Source organism: Lotus japonicus, chromosome 4 (genome assembly GCF_012489685.1).
Source record: "Lotus japonicus ecotype B-129 chromosome 4, LjGifu_v1.2".
Classification (NCBI taxonomy): Eukaryota; Viridiplantae; Streptophyta; class Magnoliopsida; order Fabales; family Fabaceae; genus Lotus; species Lotus japonicus.
The window spans coordinates 82,564,266-82,584,370 of record NC_080044.1 but is presented as its reverse complement, the minus strand read 5'-3'; the positions used below and the strand labels follow the sequence as shown (position 1 = coordinate 82,584,370).

At 35.2% G+C, this 20,105-nt stretch overlaps 1 protein-coding gene and 1 pseudogene across 4 annotated transcripts; one reads left to right on the top strand and one right to left on the bottom strand.

Moving 5' to 3' along the window:
• Positions 1–2,282: 2,282 nt before the first annotated feature.
• LOC130710850 (zinc finger protein BRUTUS-like) lies at positions 2,283–11,103 on the top strand. Of its 4 annotated transcripts, XM_057560224.1 has the most exons (15): positions 2,284–2,971; positions 3,268–3,335; positions 4,103–4,312; positions 5,047–5,241; positions 5,606–5,961; positions 6,106–6,334; positions 6,696–6,864; positions 6,972–8,210; positions 8,299–8,470; positions 8,595–8,813; positions 8,891–9,028; positions 9,453–9,687; positions 9,790–9,849; positions 10,526–10,597; positions 10,758–11,103. In XM_057560224.1, exons 3-15 carry the CDS (start codon positions 4,292–4,294, stop codon positions 10,884–10,886), a joined length of 3,234 nt encoding a protein of 1,077 aa, XP_057416207.1. In that variant the 5' UTR covers positions 2,284–2,971; positions 3,268–3,335; positions 4,103–4,291; the 3' UTR covers positions 10,887–11,103. The 4 variants fall into 4 exon arrangements, with proteins under 4 accessions (XP_057416205.1, XP_057416206.1, XP_057416207.1 ...); XM_057560222.1 differs by lacking the exon at positions 3,268–3,335 and having other exon boundaries at positions 2,283–2,778; XM_057560223.1 differs by lacking the exon at positions 3,268–3,335 and having other exon boundaries at positions 2,283–2,971.
• A 1,292-nt stretch (positions 11,104–12,395) lies between these two features.
• LOC130711572 (disease resistance protein RPV1-like) lies at positions 12,396–17,444 on the bottom strand (annotated as a pseudogene).
• Between the last annotated feature and the right edge of the window lie 2,661 nt (positions 17,445–20,105).

Here is a 20,105-nt window from a genome sequence, read left to right as displayed (position 1 = left end):
CAAACCTCCCACACTCCTTGAGGCCACCAACTTATTCCACTAAAGCCATTTGGACCTTCCTCTTACTGACATCCTCACTCCAAAAAAAATCTGCTAATCATCTCAATCTCGATTTGAAAACAAAGACTAATAAACGAAGTAAAACATGACATAATTAATATAGGAGGGAACTGCTTAAGCCATTTAACTTAATAACAAGAAAACATTTAAAAAACCAACAGAAAAATATTAATAATAAAGGTATGGATGTAATATATTAAAGTGACTAGGAAAGTAGAAATTGTAGAATTGGGCAAGGAATGTGTTGTCCATAGCCAAGATAGGGTTAAGCTTAGTCAAGCACGCTCTAATCACACATTCACACGCCAACTAATACAAGTTAAATTGTGATCTCGTGCCCCTCTCACTCTTAAATCTATATATGCCCACGGTTTTATATTTGATTTCCCTCCTTTAATGAAAAACTTAAATATTAAAAAATGGGATAGAGATAATACTAAAATTATTTCAAATAATTAAATATTAATATTAATAATTTTTATGAAAATATTAAATATTTTATTATAACTAATTTTATATATCATTATTTTAAATATTTTAAATTTTTTTTACTGAAATCTCTATATATGGAATAGTTATAAATTCAATGTAGTTTCTTGTCTCCTTATTCTGTTTTTGGATGTTCTTGCATTTCTTTATACATATATACCATTTGAACTCATTGTGGTCCCTTTTCTTTTGCACCACTTAAGTATACACTGAATAATATTTATTAGAAATCGTCTTGCTTTTGTTTAATAAGAGTCAAAACCTATTGGAATAATACAATCAATCAGCACAGCTATTTGGATTTACAAAAATATAGTATTGAGTATTGAGTATTGACTATTGATATTTACTACTAATAAAATTCAAATTAGATTTCAACAGCTAAAAGTGGCTTTAACTTTTTTATTAAAGCTTGTGTCATCATATTAAGCGCATTAACGGTCGTTAATTAAACTCGAATTTTAGGATTTAAAAGTTCTTGAAGCTGAAGAAGTTAATTAATTTGCTCTTACACGTACAACGTATTGAAGAATATTTAGTTAATACACAAAAATAAAGGGACTGTGACTTTTCAACTTTGATTCCTAAGTTACGTACCATTCTGCATTTTATATCAACACATTTTTAACCTCATATCTTCGATAGTGACAGGAACACTTTAGACTACTCTCGAATATTCATACCATTATTCATCTGAACATCAATTCAAAGTTTGATAAGGAATTATAAACATATGATTGCCTTACAATTTTCTTTTTTCACATGCTTTTCTTCATTTGTTTTTCAATTTTTCCTCATTAATAGGTTGCGTTTCCTCCACAACTTGATCCAAACCATTTAATTATGCATCACATGGAGGTAATATGTGAAATTATTTAAACCACACATTGTAGTTTCAAGTAACTAAAGTGTTTAAGGTTTTAGCATGTGGATAACTATTGTAAAAAGTGTTGTTTAAACATCTAGATCAAGTGTTTCATTTTTAGGCTGGAGTCACACTCTTGAGAAAACATTTGATTCTTGTTTAAAAGTGAGTAAAGTAAATCATCATAAAAGTTTGTGATAACTTACTTTACTTTCGAAAAATGTATACTCTCGACCTAGATGTTCAAACAATTATATTTTACCACTGCAATATACACCATATTCATAATGATATATACGTATGAGCTTCTTTTTAATTTTTATGTCTTTAAATGAGTTTTTATATGTTGGGGGCTTATGTGATTTTTTATGTTTTTGTCCCTTTAATCATGAGAATGGATGAGAGAACTAAGTAGCTAATTTCTAACCTATGTGAAAAGTCATATTTACTACACGTGCATCCAAGAGGTGGCTTATCATAATTAAATGTATAGTTAATCATAAAATTACATTTAAAATCACCGATTGTATTGAATATAATTTATTAAAATCACTCCATAAAATATTTAATTTTTTATAATAAATTTAGAAAGTATTTGAATATAATTAAATGACATCATAAATAAATGTACTTAAAAGATCATCTACCATTGTATTGTAACTCTCACATTAACAACAGAATTAAACACACAAGCTCATGAGAAGAAATGATACTCCTACTATATATCTTGTCCTAAAATAAACCTATGCATTTAATTTGTGTGAGAGGTCAAATAAATGGCAGCATAATTAACATCCAGCGTGGCATGAAGAGCCACGTGGAGTAGAGCCCACAAGTATAAACCTGGTCCTCCCTCGCTCTCGCTCGCGCTACCAGCTTCTTTCTCTTATCGGCGAAACACATCTCTTGCTTCATCTCCGCTTCACAACTACTCTACAACAAAAAAAGATTTAGAGAGAGAAACTCTCTCTCACTCTCTCTCTAACTACTTTCTCTCTCTATAACCGTCGTCGTCACCGGAAAAATTCAAACGAAATACAGTTATTTCATTTCACAGGAACAAAACAATAAAGGAGATGGCGACGCCTTTGGACGGAGGAGGAGGAGTGACGGTGCTGTCAAATTCCGTCAACAACGTCGCTTCCTCGTCGGCTCTCAATGGCGCCTTCAAGTGCTCCGACGTCGACTCATCGCCGATTTTGATTTTCCTGTTCTTTCACAAAGCGATGCGGAATGAGCTTGACGCGTTGCACCGGTTAGCTATGGCATTCGCCACCGGAAACCGCTCTGACATTCAGCCGCTCTCCGACCGCTACCATTTCCTCAGCGCGATTTATAGGCACCACTGCAATGCTGAAGATGAGGTGCTAATTTTTGGTTCAGTTTTTGTTCTTGTATATGTTTTGGAGTTTGATTGTTGTTGAATTGTGTGAATCGATGTTCCATTGGTGAGAGAAATGCTGTGGAAAACGAAGGGTTTTGATAGCTGGTTGCATTTGCAATGACGAAATGGAAATGACGCTCTTGTTTCTCTATTCTCTCGGCCATTTCCTCTTGGTAAATTTAGGTCTAACTTTGATACTCTTTAATTTCAGGGTGTGTTTGGTTTTCAGTTCACACGCGTTCAGTTTCAACTGAAAAACACGAATTTTAATGTGTGAATGTGAAAGTAACTCCTAGGTTCTGTTAGGTTGAAAGTGCTTTCGAGTTGATCTCAACTGAAATCCAAACACACCCTAGGTTGGATACTCATGGTAACAATGGGGAAAATATTGTACAGTATCAATTAATTTACAGGCTATATGTATCATCGTTAATCCTCTTCAATCTTGTGTTATTTTTCGTGAAAATAGATGTGGAAAAAGAAAAAGGAGAACTGTATTATAGAACGCTTTAGCTTTGGGGAAGAAGCTAACTTCAGGTGTGAAAAAATATTTTAAAATTGAAGCTCTGGATATGACTTCCTTAATAGCAGTGTCCAGTGGCGATTTCCATTCATGTATATAGTCTTAGGTTACTCTCATTACTAATGTACTCTGCATTCGATAGATGAAATGGGCATAAAATCCATATATGACTCTTTTCCCAGTTTATTTAATTTCAGTGCAGATGTTTTGGTTATCGTATACTATGTGTTGTGCATGAAAAAAATCGCAAAAAGCCAAAAACTTCCTTGTATGTGCCATTGCAGGGATGTTCACTTGTTTGCCACTAACTAGCAACAACGAAACTGATTGCACGCTATGTTCCGTGGAAAGAAAAAAGACCTGATCGAATGCCAATCCATTACTAAATTGAGCTTTTATAAGAAGTTAAGTTAATGCAGTTAGCAAACAGCTTTCACATTAACTTACCTTCTACATTAATGTTGTTAGCATGCAGCTAGTTTAGTATGAACTGGTCTTTTAGTGTCAGTTCTTCAATACTTTTTAATAAATTGTTATTTAGAGGAGGAATTTGTTTTCAAATTTAAAATAACTCAGATTCTGTTTTTCTTTGGTTTGTCTTTTCATAAAATTCCCTGTACATTTCTTGAACAAGTTTAAGGACTGGTTTATTATAATCTTAAGGCTATATGCTTTGCCTATGGTTTTTTCATAATTGCCTCAAAGCATTTCGTTAATTTGGCTTAATAACTTCTTTTGCTATGTTTCAAACGTTCTGAGGGAAAGATATTCTGGATTGTAGGTGATTTTTCCAGCTCTAGATATACGTGTGAAGAACGTAGCACAGGCATATTCACTTGAGCACAAGGGTGAAAGCAATCTTTTTGATCATCTATTTGAGCTATTGAATTCTTCCATCCATAATGATGAAAGTTTTGCAAGAGAGTTAGCATCTTGCGCGGGAGCTTTGCAGACGTCAGTTAGTCAGCACATGGCAAAGGAAGAGGAGCAGGTACAAGTTTATTTAATAGCTCTTACCTTTTATTCCACTTGGATTCTTATGATGAGATAAATACGATGTGATATTTTTTCTCCCTACAAGCTAGAATTATTATTATTATTATTATTATTATTGATGGAACTAAAAGTTTGGATAGTAAGGGATCCCCCCATGTTTTAAAAAGAATTGCTGTTATTAACTATTAAAACATGGTTCTGTGCCAACAGTATGTGGTAAAAATGTCAGCTTTTGATTTATGCTAATTGATTTGTGTAATTGTGTTCTGCTTGCTTGATGAATTAAATATTCTTGTAGGGACTATTGCTTTTAACACTACCATATTGGGGTTCATAGGGCAATTCAGCAAGAGTAATCAATAATGAAATCTGCAACAATCATGTTGATTCAGTTTTTATAAGTTAGAATTTATTGTTTGAGCTAAATTATAATTATTTTATCAAAGTATTTAGATGATATTCAGCGTCTTTCTATGTGATGAATACATGCGATATAGAACTTCTGATACTCAGCTTCTTGCTGAATAACAAGTCCTATTTCTTATTTATAAATTGTTTAAATCGTTTACACTTTGGTCAGGTAAGTGAGTATTTTGTATAGAAGTTATCTGTTTACTAATCTTCTATCAAAATGATTCTTTATAATAACATTTTGTCATGGCCTTGTAGTTTAAATGGCTAAATAGTGTGTCTGATAATCTGATTATTTTATTTATTGGGTGATATCAGGTATTTCCTCTACTTATTGAGAAGTTCTCTCTTGAGGAACAGGCATCCTTAGTTTGGCAGTTCCTTTGCAGTATTCCTGTGAATATGATGGCAGAGTTTCTTCCATGGCTTTCAACATCTATTCCACCTGATGAATCTCAGGATTTACAAAATTGCTTGATCAAGATAGTGCCAGAGGAAAAGCTTCTTCAGAAGGTGTGATTTTAAAATGCTGTTTTAGACCATTGTTTCATTTTCTTGTTAATTATATTTTATGAGTTAAAGCTGATGAGCCAATTTATTGTAGAGTTTACATTTGGAAGAATAAGAGGAAGTGTAGGGAATGAGCCTTAAGCTCCTATTTATACAAATAACAGAAGTTTTTATTAATAAAAGTATTAGAATAACTGTAGTAGCTGCTTGGTTGGTCACTATGAAGAGAGTAGTTATAAGGCAGTTAGTGAGCATAATTTGGGGGTATCCATTGTTTTGAGAGAGTGCGAAGAGTGCCCAGTTATATTATTCATATACATTTGATATGTAACAGTAATATATCTTATCTTATTCTTGCTTATTAAAGGTAATTTTCACCTGGATGGAAGGGAGAAGTTGTATCAACAAACTTGAAAGTTGTAAAGATCATTCTCAAGTTAAATGTGGTTCTAGCCCATTAGCCCATCAAGTTGGGAAAGTAAGCTGCATATGTGAATCCACAACAACTGGAAAAAGGAAGTATTCTGAATCTATGCTAGATGTTTCTGATGTCAGTGGAACACATCCTATAGATGAAATAGTGCTCTGGCATAATGCAATTAAAAAAGAGTTAAGTGAGATAGCAGAGGAGACTAGAAAGATACAACAATTGGGAGATTTTACTAATATATCAGCTTTTAATGAAAGATTGCAATTCGTTGCTGAAGTTTGCATATTTCACAGGTATCAGCTTAATTTATTTTTATCAATATCTGTCGTGTGGAAATATCATATGTTTCTTCAATTATACAAGTCCGTACATTAATTTATGATAAAAAGTCGACTTTTACTATCTGAAATATTGATTATTCATTTCTACGAGTGCAGTATTGCTGAGGACAAGGTTATATTTCCAGCTGTAGATGGAGAATTTTCTTTCTTTCAGGAGCATGCTGAAGAAGAAAGCCAATTTAATGACTTCCGGAGTTTGATTGAAGGTATTCAAAATGAAGGAGCATCATCTAATTCAGAAGTTGAATTTTATTCCAAGCTATGTTCACACGCTGACCATATAATGGAAACCATACAGAGGCATTTCCATAATGAAGAAGTTCAGGTGAGCCATCAGTGGTCTTTAGATAATTATTTTGAGAAACGAATCTAGTACACGATGTGAATGTGTTCAGCAAATGCATGTTTATTACAACAGTAAGATCAAATAAATAGTTAGTGGGATTTGAATGCATATATGTAGAAGTTGATAGATATGGATAATTATTGTATCCAGTAGTTAATTAATTTACTTTCTTGGAAAGAAGTGTCATATATGCAGCAGTTGATAAATAAGGATAATTTTTGTATCTATTGGTTAATTAATTTACTTTATTGGAAAAGAAGTATGACATGCAAATAAAGAAATTTGCAAACAAACTCCCTTTTAACCTATCTAAAGTGTGCTTAATCCCTCTCATCAATAGGTTCTTCCACTTGCAAGAAAGCACTTTAGCTTTAAAAGGCAATGTGAACTTCTTTATCAAAGCTTATGCATGATGCCTCTGAAATTGATTGAGCGTGTCCTGCCATGGTTGGTAGGATCTTTAACTGAAAAAGAAGCAAAGATTTTCCTGAACAACATGCAACTGGCAGGTTCTATGTCTATTTTCAATTTCCTTTCCTTCCAAAAGAAATTATATTTTCGAGAAATTTATTTGTGTACTGTAATCTATATTTGACAACTTCTTAATCTGTTTCAGCTCCAGCAACAGATTCTGCTCTAGTCACACTCTTCTGTGGTTGGGCTTGCAAGGCTCGTAATGAAGGTCTGTGTTTATCATCAAGCTCATTGGGTTGTTGTCCATCTCAAAGAATTTCTGATATTGAAGAAAACACTGGCCGGCCATCCTGTGTCTGTGACTCTGCATCATCTGGGAGACAGTGCTCAGTACTAGCTGAGTTAGATGGGAGCGAAAGATCAGTCAAGAGAAACACATTGGAGCTGCAAAAGAATGGAGATGTACCTGAAACTTCAGAGTCTGATAATATCCAGAAACAATGTTGTAAAGCTCGGTCTTGTTGTGTGCCAGGTTTAGGAGTAAGCACTAACAATTTAGGGCTGAGTTCTGTTTCTACGGCCAAGTCCTTACGCTCATTGTCTTTTAGCTCTTCTCCCCCATCTCTTAATTCCAGTCTTTTCATATGGGAAACAGAGAGCAGCTCCGGTGATGTTGGCTCTACACAAAGACCAATCGATACTGTGTTTAAATTCCATAAAGCTATACGGAAAGACTTGGAGTATCTAGATGTCGAATCTGGAAAACTGAGTCATGGTGATGAAACCATTCTTCGGCACTTTAGTGGAAGATTTCGTCTTTTGTGGGGTTTATATAGAGCTCATAGTAATGCTGAAGATGACATAGTATTTCCAGCACTGGAATCCAAAGAGGCACTTCATAATGTGAGTCATTCATACATGCTAGACCATAAGCAGGAAGAACAACTGTTTGAAGATATTTCCTGCGTTCTTTCTGAGCTTTCTGTCCTTCATGAAGCCTTGCAGATGACTCATATGTCAGAGGAATTAAGTGAAAGTAATTTTGGAACCTCTGATGCCAATGGAACTGATGATATCAAAAAGTTCAATGAACTTGCAACTAAGCTTCAGGGGATGTGCAAATCCGTAAGAGTGACCCTGGATCAGCATATTTTCAGGGAAGAGCGTGAGCTCTGGCCATTGTTTGGGAGGCATTTCACTGTAGAAGAACAGGACAAAATAGTAGGACGAATAATTGGAACTACAGGTGCAGAAGTTCTCCAATCAATGTTACCATGGGTAACTTCTGCACTTACTCAGGAAGAACAAAACACGCTGATGGATACATGGAAGCAGGCGACTAAGAATACTATGTTCAGTGAATGGCTTAATGAATGCTGGAAAGAGAGTCAGGCATCTGTAGTACAGACAGAAACATCTGATTATAGCACTTCTCAAAGAGGTTTCCAATATTCTTCAAGTTTTGTTCATCTTTGTGGAAATTGTGGTGTGGATTATTAATATTACAGCGTCTTACTGTTCTTTCCTAGGTTCTGAGAATCAAGAAAGCTTAGATCACACTGATCAAATGTTCAAGCCAGGTTGGAAAGACATATTCCGGATGAATCAGAATGAACTTGAGTCAGAGATCCGGAAAGTTTATCGTGACTCAACTCTTGATCCAAGGAGAAAGGCATATCTTGTGCAGAATCTAATGACAAGGTTGGTTCCTATGACCATAATTCTCTAGTGTTATTTGATGAGGACATATTTAACTGTATGTACATTTAGGATTTTACCCCTTGCCGTCTTGCTTCATTTGTTTAAAGTTATTTGTCTGTTCTAGTCGTTGGATAGCTGCCCAGCAAAAATCACCTAAAGCTCCATCTGAAGGATCATCTGGTGTAGAAATAGAAGGATATTCACCATCCTTTCGGGACCCAGGGAAACATGTATTTGGGTGTGAACACTATAAGAGAAATTGCAAGCTCCGAGCTGCATGTTGTGGCAAGTTATTTACATGTAGGTTTTGTCATGACAATGTGAGCGATCACTCAATGGATAGGTAAATTTCTGGTGAGGTTCTTATATTTTATAGTAGTATATACTATATACTTCTAATCATTTGCTTGATTATCGCAGAAAAGCAACATCAGAAATGATGTGTATGCGCTGCCTGAATATACAGCCCGTAGGACCTATATGCATGACACCTTCATGTAATGGACTTTCAATGGCAAAATATTTCTGCAATATATGCAAATTTTTTGATGATGAAAGGTACATCCTATGTCTCTCGTTTCTCCCTCTCAACACTGTAAACTTTTGCTATTAAGCTTAAGTTATATTTTTCTATTATAAACACACCCGAAGGGCGAAGGCGAAGCACTCCTCTATGTCGTCGACGTAGCTTGGATCTTTGCTTTCACTCTTGCTAAACTAACCTCTCACTAAATTTTGTATGTCTGTTTTTCACAAATATTAATTTATGAAAAATATTGAGTTTGTTTAATGTTATATGAATGTTGGCAAGAGATATGATATGATTGATTATAAATTAGTTTTAACTTATTTGTTAATTTTATTTTTTCTTGTAAGTTTTTACCCTTAAATTTCGCATGATTGATTATACTTTATTTTCAACTTATTTGTCAATTTTTTCTTGTAGCTTTTTACCCTTAAACTTTGCATGATTGATTTACAGGAATGTATATCATTGCCCATTTTGCAATTTATGCCGTGTCGGACGAGGGCTTGGGATTGATTATTTTCATTGCATGAAATGCAATTGTTGCCTGGGTATTAAATCAACATCTCACAAGTGCCTGGAGAAAGGTTTAGAAATGAACTGCCCAATTTGCTGCGACGACTTATTCACATCAAGTGCTCCAGTCAGAGCTCTACCTTGTGGCCACTATATGCATTCTGCTTGCTTTCAGGTTTATTTCAGGCCAATTTTAGGTTTCAGTCCCCTCTTAAAATAAGGGGAGATGTTCTAAAGGGTTGTGGATCCAATCTTATATTTTGTTATGATGTGTTAGGCATACACCTGTAGTCACTACACATGTCCAATCTGCAGCAAGTCATTGGGAGATATGGCGGTAAGAAGATTTTTGTTCATTATATCTCTCTTCTCCACCCAGCTAAGCCTTCATTCTCTGCCTTTATGCTTCTCAACTAAAAAAAAAAAGCAAAAATGCTGGGGGAAACAAACAAGATGATTAGTTCAATATTACTCTACCACCTTTGTAAAATGTAATTGAGCTCAAGTTGAAGCAAATTAATAGATTTTAACAATTTCTGTTTTGATATTTTCAAATAGGTTAGTTAAATATAAAAATTCTTTCTTTCTTAGTTTTAAACAAAGTAAAACTTGAAAAACATAAACCTAACCATTTTAACAAAGTAATGCATATGTTGCTGCTGTTTCTGATTAAGAATTTGAGATAACTAAGGAGTGTAAGAGGAAACACACTCCCTTTTATTAAAAGTTTCATTGAAAAGATGAAGGATGTAATTAGAATATTCGTGTCAAATTTCAATACCTTGTATTATATGGGGTATGAGTTACCACATATAACTAAAGAAAGCCAATTTTTTTCACTACCATCGGTTGAGATTGCACGTGTAGGACTCATTGTCAACCATTTTGTCAGGGGTTTCTTTGAGTAGCGTATTGGGGTATGACTATTTCAGGTGCAGCGTTGAGATAGAGACAGAAATGCTTGAAAATGTGCACGATATGGCTTGTTTAGTTGTTTTTCTGTATCTATGTAGGTTTACTTTGGTATGCTTGATGCCTTATTGGCTGCTGAGGAGCTTCCTGAAGAGTATAGGGACCGCAATCAGGTAAAAATTTTGGTATCTCGTGCATGTTACTTTTCACTACATTCCTTTCAAAAACTAATGTGGATTTTATGAGAGAGCATTCTGGCATTGTAGCTGGCCAGCATTTTTTTTTTTTTGTAAATTTCTTGTCTGTTAAGTCAGTTTTGTGATGCCAACACAGGACATACTCTGCCATGACTGTAACCGAAAGGGAACCTCACGTTTCCATTGGTTGTATCACAAATGTGGATTTTGTGGCTCTTACAATACTCGGGTAATCAAGTCAGAGACCTATTCCAGCTGCTCTTAGTGTGCTTCTTTTGACGGGAGATAGACAAAGTTTGTAAATATTTTGTGTAGTATTAGCATAGCATAGCATAGCAATCCAAAATTTCCCTCAACCAGGGGCTCCATTATTGTTTCATTTTATACAGAGGCCTCGTATTGTGTATTCTCTGTAACCGCAGATAGAAGCACCTTAGCCGTTTTATAGTAATTATTATTATTTATATTTTTTTCTTTGATCAGCCAAGGTTTTATAGTAATTATGTATAGATCAACTCTGTTCTGAAATTTTTCATTATGCAATGGATCTTTTTTCAGCTCCTTTTGTTTCTTTCTTCTATCCTCATAGTTTTCAGAGAAAACGATGATGTAAATCATCATTCTTCAATTGCGTTGCAGAGCTCATCTGAGAACTCGTCGCCTGTCTCTAGTGATCTGTCATCTATGAACGCATTGGTGACCGGTGAAGTTCTTATGTGTGTCCACCCCTCAGAAACTCATAAACACTTCATACTTTGCAGGAGGAGGAGGAGGAGGAGCCATAACAGCAGCCGAAGAAGAAGAGCTCCCAGACATTGGATTCAAAATTTCTTTGCTTGATCTTGGTTTTTCAATTAACAAGAAGAACAAGTTTGATATTTAATATGCACCACTCATCCATTATACATCCTTTGATATGTCATAGATTTCTTTTTAGGCTCGAGTCTAACCTTTTTGAAAGTGCGACATAGCTTGATATCCAACATAAAAGTATGAAATATATTAAGACGTTAAAGTAGATCCACCAATCTATCTGTAAACATGTAAACAATTTTAAAGACTAGCAAGCTAAATTATAACCATTGATCCCCGTCTTACATTACACCCAAGCCACTACATCGTGGAGTGTTAGTATTTTCTCACTCCTAATCTGCTTGAAAGATTTAACTTTTTCCTGTATCTACTAGCTCATGTGTAACAACCATTTATATTCAAGGAGATAAGCCACATCTAATTTTCACGTGAGCATAAAATATAGCAAAAGAAAAGTGTGTAGTAATCAATCATCTCTTTTCTGTACATGACATAGACATGATACCTAGTATAAAACAGTCAAGAACCCCTCCAAAAATTTCCTGATGTAACATAGATGTTTTAATAAATAAATGTCACGATCCTTGTAAATAAGGATTATGTTTTCCATTTTATTACGGAGCAGGGGCTAGCTCCAAGGTGCGAATATAGGAAATTATATATCAGACTCGAAACTTATGAAACCCCATGAATGAGTAATTTATCCATGTTCTTCAAGAAGCAGAAAACAAAGTTTAGGATGTAGATTAAGAAAGAGAAGTGAAACTGAGAGCAGTGAATTAGTGAGTCAATCTGATGACTCTCGAATAAATTTCACCCAATAATGAATTTCTTAGTGTTTCAAAGATTAAATTGCTGATATTCCTCATGTAGTTTTGATCCTGATAGCCTATATGCAAAAGATTAAAGATAAGTTTCCAGAAAGAATTATCTTCAATTTTGAAAATAAAAGAGCATGAAATTTAAATAGAAAAATAAACCTTATCATACGATGAAACCAGTGCCTAGTACTTTAAGAAATCCGGACCAAAAAATCCAGCATAAAAAAGAAAATTATTGGGACAAAATTTGAACCAGCATACACCATATGCAACTCTAGAACAAATTGAAAGATGCCAAAGGAAATGAAACTAAGCCTCTGTCATGGAGATTCAAACACAACATTTTGCCAGTCAGCTTCCTATACACTGCTGCAGAAGTCTCTAACTTCTATGCGGTGTTGTTTTGTAATTTCGTTCCTTTGGGTCCAAGAAAACCTATCCACAGAAAGACAAATATACAATTAATACGGAATGAATAAAAACTAGTATAATGGTAAATTAAGTTGCAAATTTCAAAGGCAAATGACATTAACTTTCAACAGAAACATGTTTAACAATGGGAATTCACTTCCCACTATATACAAGCGCAATCATAGACATGGTAAAGATATGTTTCATTCTATATAAGAAAAACTACTGATAGTTGATTAGTGGCCCCAAAATCCTCCGGGTGACAATCAATATCACATCCTAAAAGTTTTACAGGATTTAAACTGCTCAGTGAAAAAATGAAGCTACTCAAAAGTAAAGATTAATTGAGATGAAATTGATCCACGAGATTTCTTAATGAGGCACAAATACTTTGTCAGAGCTAATAGGGAAAGGTCACATTGAAATGTCTCAGGAGTCAGGACAGAGGAATAACAGAGACTATCATGCTAACATGTAATAAAATAAATTGCACTCTTAACTCAAGTTGAAGCAAATCCTGTATTATGGTTTATGAATATAACTCTTTATTGCTTCATTACTACTAGGAGGTTACACCAAAACACTTCCTCATGATGAAGTGTTGAGTCAGGCATAGTAAACAGATTACTCAAAATTACAGAAAACAGTCTCTAAGTCAATAATTATATCAGAGTGACAAAAGCAAGGAACACTAACACAGTATCAAATGTATTCAAACTAACAAAAAACAAAGTCAATGACAACAAAGCTAATTGCCAAAATACATGACAGAAATAAATTAAACTGAACTTACCTTCCCAATAGGAGTTTTAAATGCAGTACAGTGATCTTTCCTAGACGTACCTACCATCATCATCATCTTTTTCTTTTCTATAAAGAGGGTATATTCCGCACTCTTTCACCAAAGAACTTGATTTAAGATACAGCCCATTGCTGATCTCAAAAGTGAAGTTGTGGGCATGAATTATCCCATTGTGGTTGCTTGCAGAGTCCATTAAGTAATAGTTCCATATAAATGTATGATCTCGCACGAGATGTCCTACTCGAAGATCGATCTGATGCAAAGAGTTGTTTAGCTGATCATCGATGGGAAGGATGTGTGTCTGACCATCAGATTCAAATGTTAATCTGCATCTGAAGTTACTAAATCTGTATCCTGTATAATTCATATCTTCAAGTTGCAAAACAAAACACATAGCAAAACCAATGATCCTATTATCATTGGACAAATTTAGAGAATCTTTATCCACAGTAACTGAATTTCTCTTGCAATGATGGTGGAACCAATTAGGAACTTCACTCCCTGGAAAGCAATAGAACGCAAACCTACATGCAACATCAGTGATCCTATGCTCTGCATTGCGGACAACATCCCTTTGAGCACCTGGATCCTGTTTTTCATTATTGGTGAAGTAAAGTTCGAAGGTACCCTCTTTGGAATCTGACAGGAACCTTGAATTCGACATCACGCTTCTAATGGATGGGCAGTGAAATGCCAATAACTGTTTCATAAATGGAGGAAGATGTGGGATACACTCCAGCTTTCTGCAATAACTTACATCAAGTGATTCCAAGCTTGAAAGATGAGCAATACTCTCTGGAAGGTTCACAACTCCGGTATCTTGCAGTGACAATGTCCTTAATGATGACAAGCAACCTATGTCATTTGGGATTCCTGTTAATTTACGACAGCCTGAACAGTCAAGCTCAGAGAGAAGCTTTAGATTGCAAATGCTGTTTGGAAGTGACTCCAGGTCAGGGCACTCCTTCAGACACAAGGTTTGAAGACCCACCAAATTTTGCAGGGATGAAGGTAGTTTTTTAATTGCTGTTTCTGCTAAGCTAATGTGAGCAAAACTTTCTGCAGGTTCCAAGATCGCTGGGAAGGTCTTTAGCCTTGATCAATCATTCAAATCAAGTTTTGTCAACTTCAGATCGAAAATGCTGCCGGGAAAAGTTTCAAGTGATTCACAGTAGGTAAGGTCTAATTTGCAGAGTTTGGTGAGTGTTCCAATCGAAGAGGGAATACTCTCAAGCTTGGAGCAAAACTTCAAGCTCAATTCTTCAAGCCCCACCAAATGGTTCAAGGATGAAGGTAGTTCCTGTATTGCTGTTTGTTTTAAGACAAGCACCGCTAAATTTTCCATTGTCTCCTTGATTTCAGGGATATTTTCCACATTTGAGCAACCACTCAGATTAAGTCTTTCAAGAAATTTCAACTTAAAAAGATTGATTGGAAGTCTTGTAAGGGATTTACAACCAGAAAGAATTATTTCTTTAATATTCGGGGACTTGGAAAGGTCTGGTATTCGAACCAGTTTCCAAGAATTACTAAGATCAAGCCTTTCCAAATTTGGTAATTCCTGATGTAAGGAGAAAACGATTAGATGACCAAAAAAAATGTAACTTAACCCTATATACATGGCATAGTGAACAAGAGTACTATATTATCATACAAAGCATGGGTTACTAATTTATAGCATTCAATTCTACAGTCATGAGATTGAAAACCAGAGATTATTCATAATTAAAATTTGAAGGACCATGGCATAAAGATTGAAGTACCTGATCATCCCCCCAAAGTTGTTCAAGACGGCTTTCACGCATGTGAAGTTTAACAAGCTTTTCTGGACAAAAGTCCAGCGGAAAAGATCTTTGAGGAAATTCATCCCAATGAAGAACTTTTAAACCATTCGGAAGACTTTCAAGTAAATCAGGAACGATCACATTTGATTGACCTTGCTTAAAAGAAGAATGCTTATGGAAATAAAGCATTCTTATATTAGGCATGCTTTTGAAAATTTCTGGATGTAGTTGAACTTTTTCTATTTGGCACATGTCAAGGAATATACACTGGATTGCATCCGTCCCCTGGAAGTAAAAGCAAGGAATTATAGATAAATAGACATGGAAAGATGTAACTGCAGGAAATTTAATAACTGCTAAGTACTTTCTAGTAAGTGAGAAGTAAATCCAAGAGACAGTGTGAGTTATCAAGTGGGGGTTGAGGTGCAGAAGAATATACCTTGTTCTTTCTTACAACATGGTAAATTTCTTTATGGTTCCATAGATGACTGTGTTTTCCTGGATCACTGACGCATTGTTGACGAACAATTTCTCTTCCCATTTCCAATACTAGATCATGCACCGCGATTCGATCTTCCAAAATAGATATAAGGCCCCTATCTTTGAGGACATCCATTCCAATGTCAGCAGAGAAACCACAACTATCTAGCAATTCCACTACTTTATCCACAAAATCGCCTGCATAGAAGCAAGTAATGTCAAGAAATATGTCCTTCTGTTCATCATCCAGCCCATCATAACTTAATTTCAGCACATCAAAAATATCAACATTGGGAAGCTCTTTCAACTTTTTCAACTCACTTTCCCATACTTCCCTTTCTTTATCATAAAGCAGTGAGCCTAAAACTTGTAGAGCTAATGGAACCCCTTTAGCATATTTTAATACCTCTACTATCAAGTTCGCATAACCTTCTAGGGGATAGTCTTCCTTAAAGGCATTTAAACGGAAGAGCTCCAAAGAGTCTTGGTAACTCATCCCCTCGACTTCATATATTTCATCAGCTTCAGCATTCTTAAGCACATGCCGGTGTCTGCTAGTCACAATGATTCTACTTCCCTGGCCGAAGTTTCCATGCCCTCCAATCAATTCTAGAATTGGAATTGAAATTTTCAAGTCATCAAGAATAAGGAGAACCTTTGCCCGTTTGACCCTTTCAATTGCATAATTTAATCCATTTGACTGAATATCTTCCCCTAGAAGTTTTGATAAGTATTTTTTGCGTAGAGAGTATATTCCATATCTGTCTATTTTTTGTTGAGCATTCACAATCAAGCATCTGGAACTGAATTGGGTCCCCAGTTTGTGATAGAGTGCCTCAGCCAATGTACTTTTACCTATTCCTCCCATGCCACAAATTCCTATGATCCGAACAGCTTCTGAGTCAAGCTGCAACAAGGACTGGATTTGTGCAATATGCTTGTCAATTCCAAGCATTCCTTGAGAGAAAGGAGGATTCAATTTTTTGAAAATATCTTGTGCAATACGATCAATAAGCATGGATTCTGATCTGGAACATATAATAAAAGTAACTAAAGCATTAGTCTTCCATATTTATAAATTGATTAGATGAGAATATCAGATGATTAAGAAAAAAACATAATTAACGGTGGAATTAACTAAAAAAGTAGTCACCTGGCGGCGATTGAATGATAACCGGAGAGATCAGCAGCTTCAAGCAGAGCTTTCTTCCATCTCTGCATTACTACCCCCGGTACTAACCGGTTTTGGTGCTCATCAAACGCATCTCCATAACTATTTGTCTGATGCCTAACAGTTGATGGATCCACACGGTAGAAAATAGGTATGACAGCCCTGTCATAGTTCATCTTGCATTCCATAATCTTGACGAGTTCATCCAAACAGCACCTGGAAGAAGCATAGTTTTCAGAGAAAACGATGACGTAAATCGTGGATGCTTCAATTGCTTTGCAGATCTCATCGCCTGTCTCTAGTGATCTGTCATCTATGAAGACATTTTTCCTGCGAAGTGCAGCATGAAGATGACTGGTGAAGGTCTTGCCCGTGTCTTCCCCTGAGAAGCTCAAAAACACATCATATTTTAGTGGATTAGGAGGAGGAGCCATAGCAGCAGCAGCAGCAGAAGATGATGATGAGCTCTCAGACATTGGAATCAAACTAGAACTGGTTTTTTGCAATTAACAAGAACAACAACAAGTGTGCCTTCGGAAACTCAAAAACTCAATTCCAAAAGAAACAACAACTGTTCAAATAAAAAATCCTAAAACCCTAATCGCAGGAAATTACTCAAATAGCCCTAAAATTGAAAATAAGATAATCTATATATCTATCTAATATACAAATTTTGTTTTTCAATATTAAATCTGCATGTTTTTCAATATTAAATCTACATTAAAAAAATATTATCTACATGTTTTCCAATATTAAATCTCCATTAAAAAAAATTAAGATTTTGTTTTCAATTTCTCTTTTTTTAGTAATATTTGTGAATGTTTTATTAACCCGTGTCCTGCACGGGTAACTTTTATTTAATTAAATTGTAAATCTAAATGTTGTGTGGTACAATGTTTTTTTTTATCTTTTGAGTAAATACATCTGAACTATTGTTTTAAATATATGTGTTTTGAACATTGTGTGTTTTTTTAAGAAGTACAATGTGTTTTAATCTACCGTCACTTTTTTTCTTATTTAATTATGATATAATATAAGATTTTTAAAATTAATTTTAGTCATCTTTTCAACTCAAAATCTTATTATAATTCCGTTGACGCGTCAAGTCTTATTTCCCACCACACGCACATTCCACGAAAAATCACTCACTCACCTTCCATTCTATTCTTACACTCAATCATTTCTCTCTCATTCTCTAAGAACCTCTTTTTCTCTCTTCCCACCATGGACTGCGGCATCCAAGCCGTCTTTGCCGCCATCGGCAGCTTCTTCATCGTCACTCTCCTCCTCGTTGTTGCCATCCTCTTCTGCCAGCACCGCAAAACCACCAAATCTCGAACCCGCCGCAGCAGGCATATCCAATCTCGACCCCTCAGAAACACCAACTCCAGCACCTCCTTCTCCATATTCGACGTCAGCTGGTCCTGAAAACCCGAACCTCAAGATCTCCATGGAAAGAACTCTCCCGCGCCACTGAAAATTTCTCCCCGTGCCTAATCGTCGGCGACGACAGCTTTGGCTTGGTCTAAAAAGCCCGCCTCTCCACCGACACCGTCATCGCCGTCAAGAAGCTCTCCCCCGACGCCTTCCAAGGCTTCCGTGAGTTCGCGGCGGATATGGAAACGGTCAGCAAGCTCTGCCACCGCAACATCGTCAATGTCCTTCACAATTTCGTAGGTCACAAAATAACTATCCTGAAGGGATAAAGTATTAAGTCATAATGAGTGTTTGAAATAGGAAAACATATGAAATTGGAATCTAATCCTTAAATATATATTCTTGCTGGAAATGGTAAAATTAATAGGGTCTTTTCTTGTACTATATTTTGAATTTGTTATAAATCTTTTTTAAATTAATTTTCAAAAAAATTAATTTATTTAAGGGATAAAATATTCAGATATAATTATTTTTTTAAATATGAACAATATTTATTGCAAAAATTTCGCAAAAGTAAACTGTGTTGTAAAAATAAAAAATGTATGATGCAATTATAAGTCAAAGATAATCATACATATATACCTCATTGCAGTTTTTTAACTGTACAATTGTCTTGTAAACTGATTCATTCAACACATCATTGCTCAATGTGTACATTGACGCAGCAGGTATTTTAGCCAATGTGGCAGAATTTCCATCAGGATTTTTTATGAGATACCAGGTTAAATATGAACGTGTAAATGATAAAGGAATTTCATTTACAACACTTAAAATTTTAATTCAAGTTTTTTTCCATTTAATTTAAATAGATACCTTCTCTTTAGGTCTTGAACCGCAGTATGTCTAAATTCATCAACAATTTAGAGTTATAGTTTGTGTTCAATACTTCCATCTTACCTGCACGTTTCAAAGGTTTAAATACATTTGCAAGATTTTAAGTTTTTTAAAAAACAAATAGTCCAGTCAGACTTTTTTAATGTATATTTAAAAATATTCCATATTTTTCAAAATCAATTAAACTAAATATTCTTCTCAACACTTTAGAATCCAACTCTCGCCTCAAACACTCTTCTTACATGCAGCTCGTGCGTCAATGCACCCTTCTTCTAAATTCACCTTGAATTTAAATTTAAATTTTAACTTTTGGAATTCCTGATTTTTATTTGGGGTTTCAGGCAATCGTAGGAACCAACGGAAAACCTTTGAATCGCACCCTCGTTTTCAGGTTCGTTCGCTTGTTCCGTTTGTCCCATCCGTCACACATTCTCTCTACGGTTTCATGAAAACTCACGACATTGAGTGTTTTGGTTCTTCTTCAGAGGGTTCCAAGACAACACTGATAACATCACCTGTGTCATGCACACAGAGTTTTTCACAAAAATTTTGAAATTAAGTCTAAAAAAATATTGTTAAATTTAAGAAATTCCAAATATGACCATAGCTTTTCTATCCCGTGGGCTAAAAGTAGATAAATTTATAACAGATCCAACCTTGAATAGATAATGTATACTTCTCTTATCATTAAATGTGATCTCTAAATCCTAACTAAAACACAATGGATTCATAAATAGTACATGAATGTTATCTCCCCTTTGCTTGAAAAGCCTCTTGTCTCCGTTGGGCGATGCACTTAGTTGTGGATTTTGGCTTTCGTTCGGTGTGCTTTGAGACGGATTGTCTTTAGCTCTTTACTTGGTGGAAGAAAGGGAAACATGGTTTATCCTATTTAGATGCTATTGTTCGCGATTGTCGCTTTTTTCTTTTT

Coding starts and splice junctions, on each gene's coding strand:
- LOC130710850 (XM_057560222.1), top strand. CDS start 2,491: ATGGCGACGCCTTTGGACGGAGGAGGAGGAGTGACGGTGCTGTCAAAT. Junction 5,242..5,605: donor AGGAAAAGCTTCTTCAGAAG/GTGTGATTTTAA, acceptor TGCTTATTAAAG/GTAATTTTCACCTGGATGGA. Junction 5,962..6,105: donor GAAGTTTGCATATTTCACAG/GTATCAGCTTAA, acceptor CTACGAGTGCAG/TATTGCTGAGGACAAGGTTA.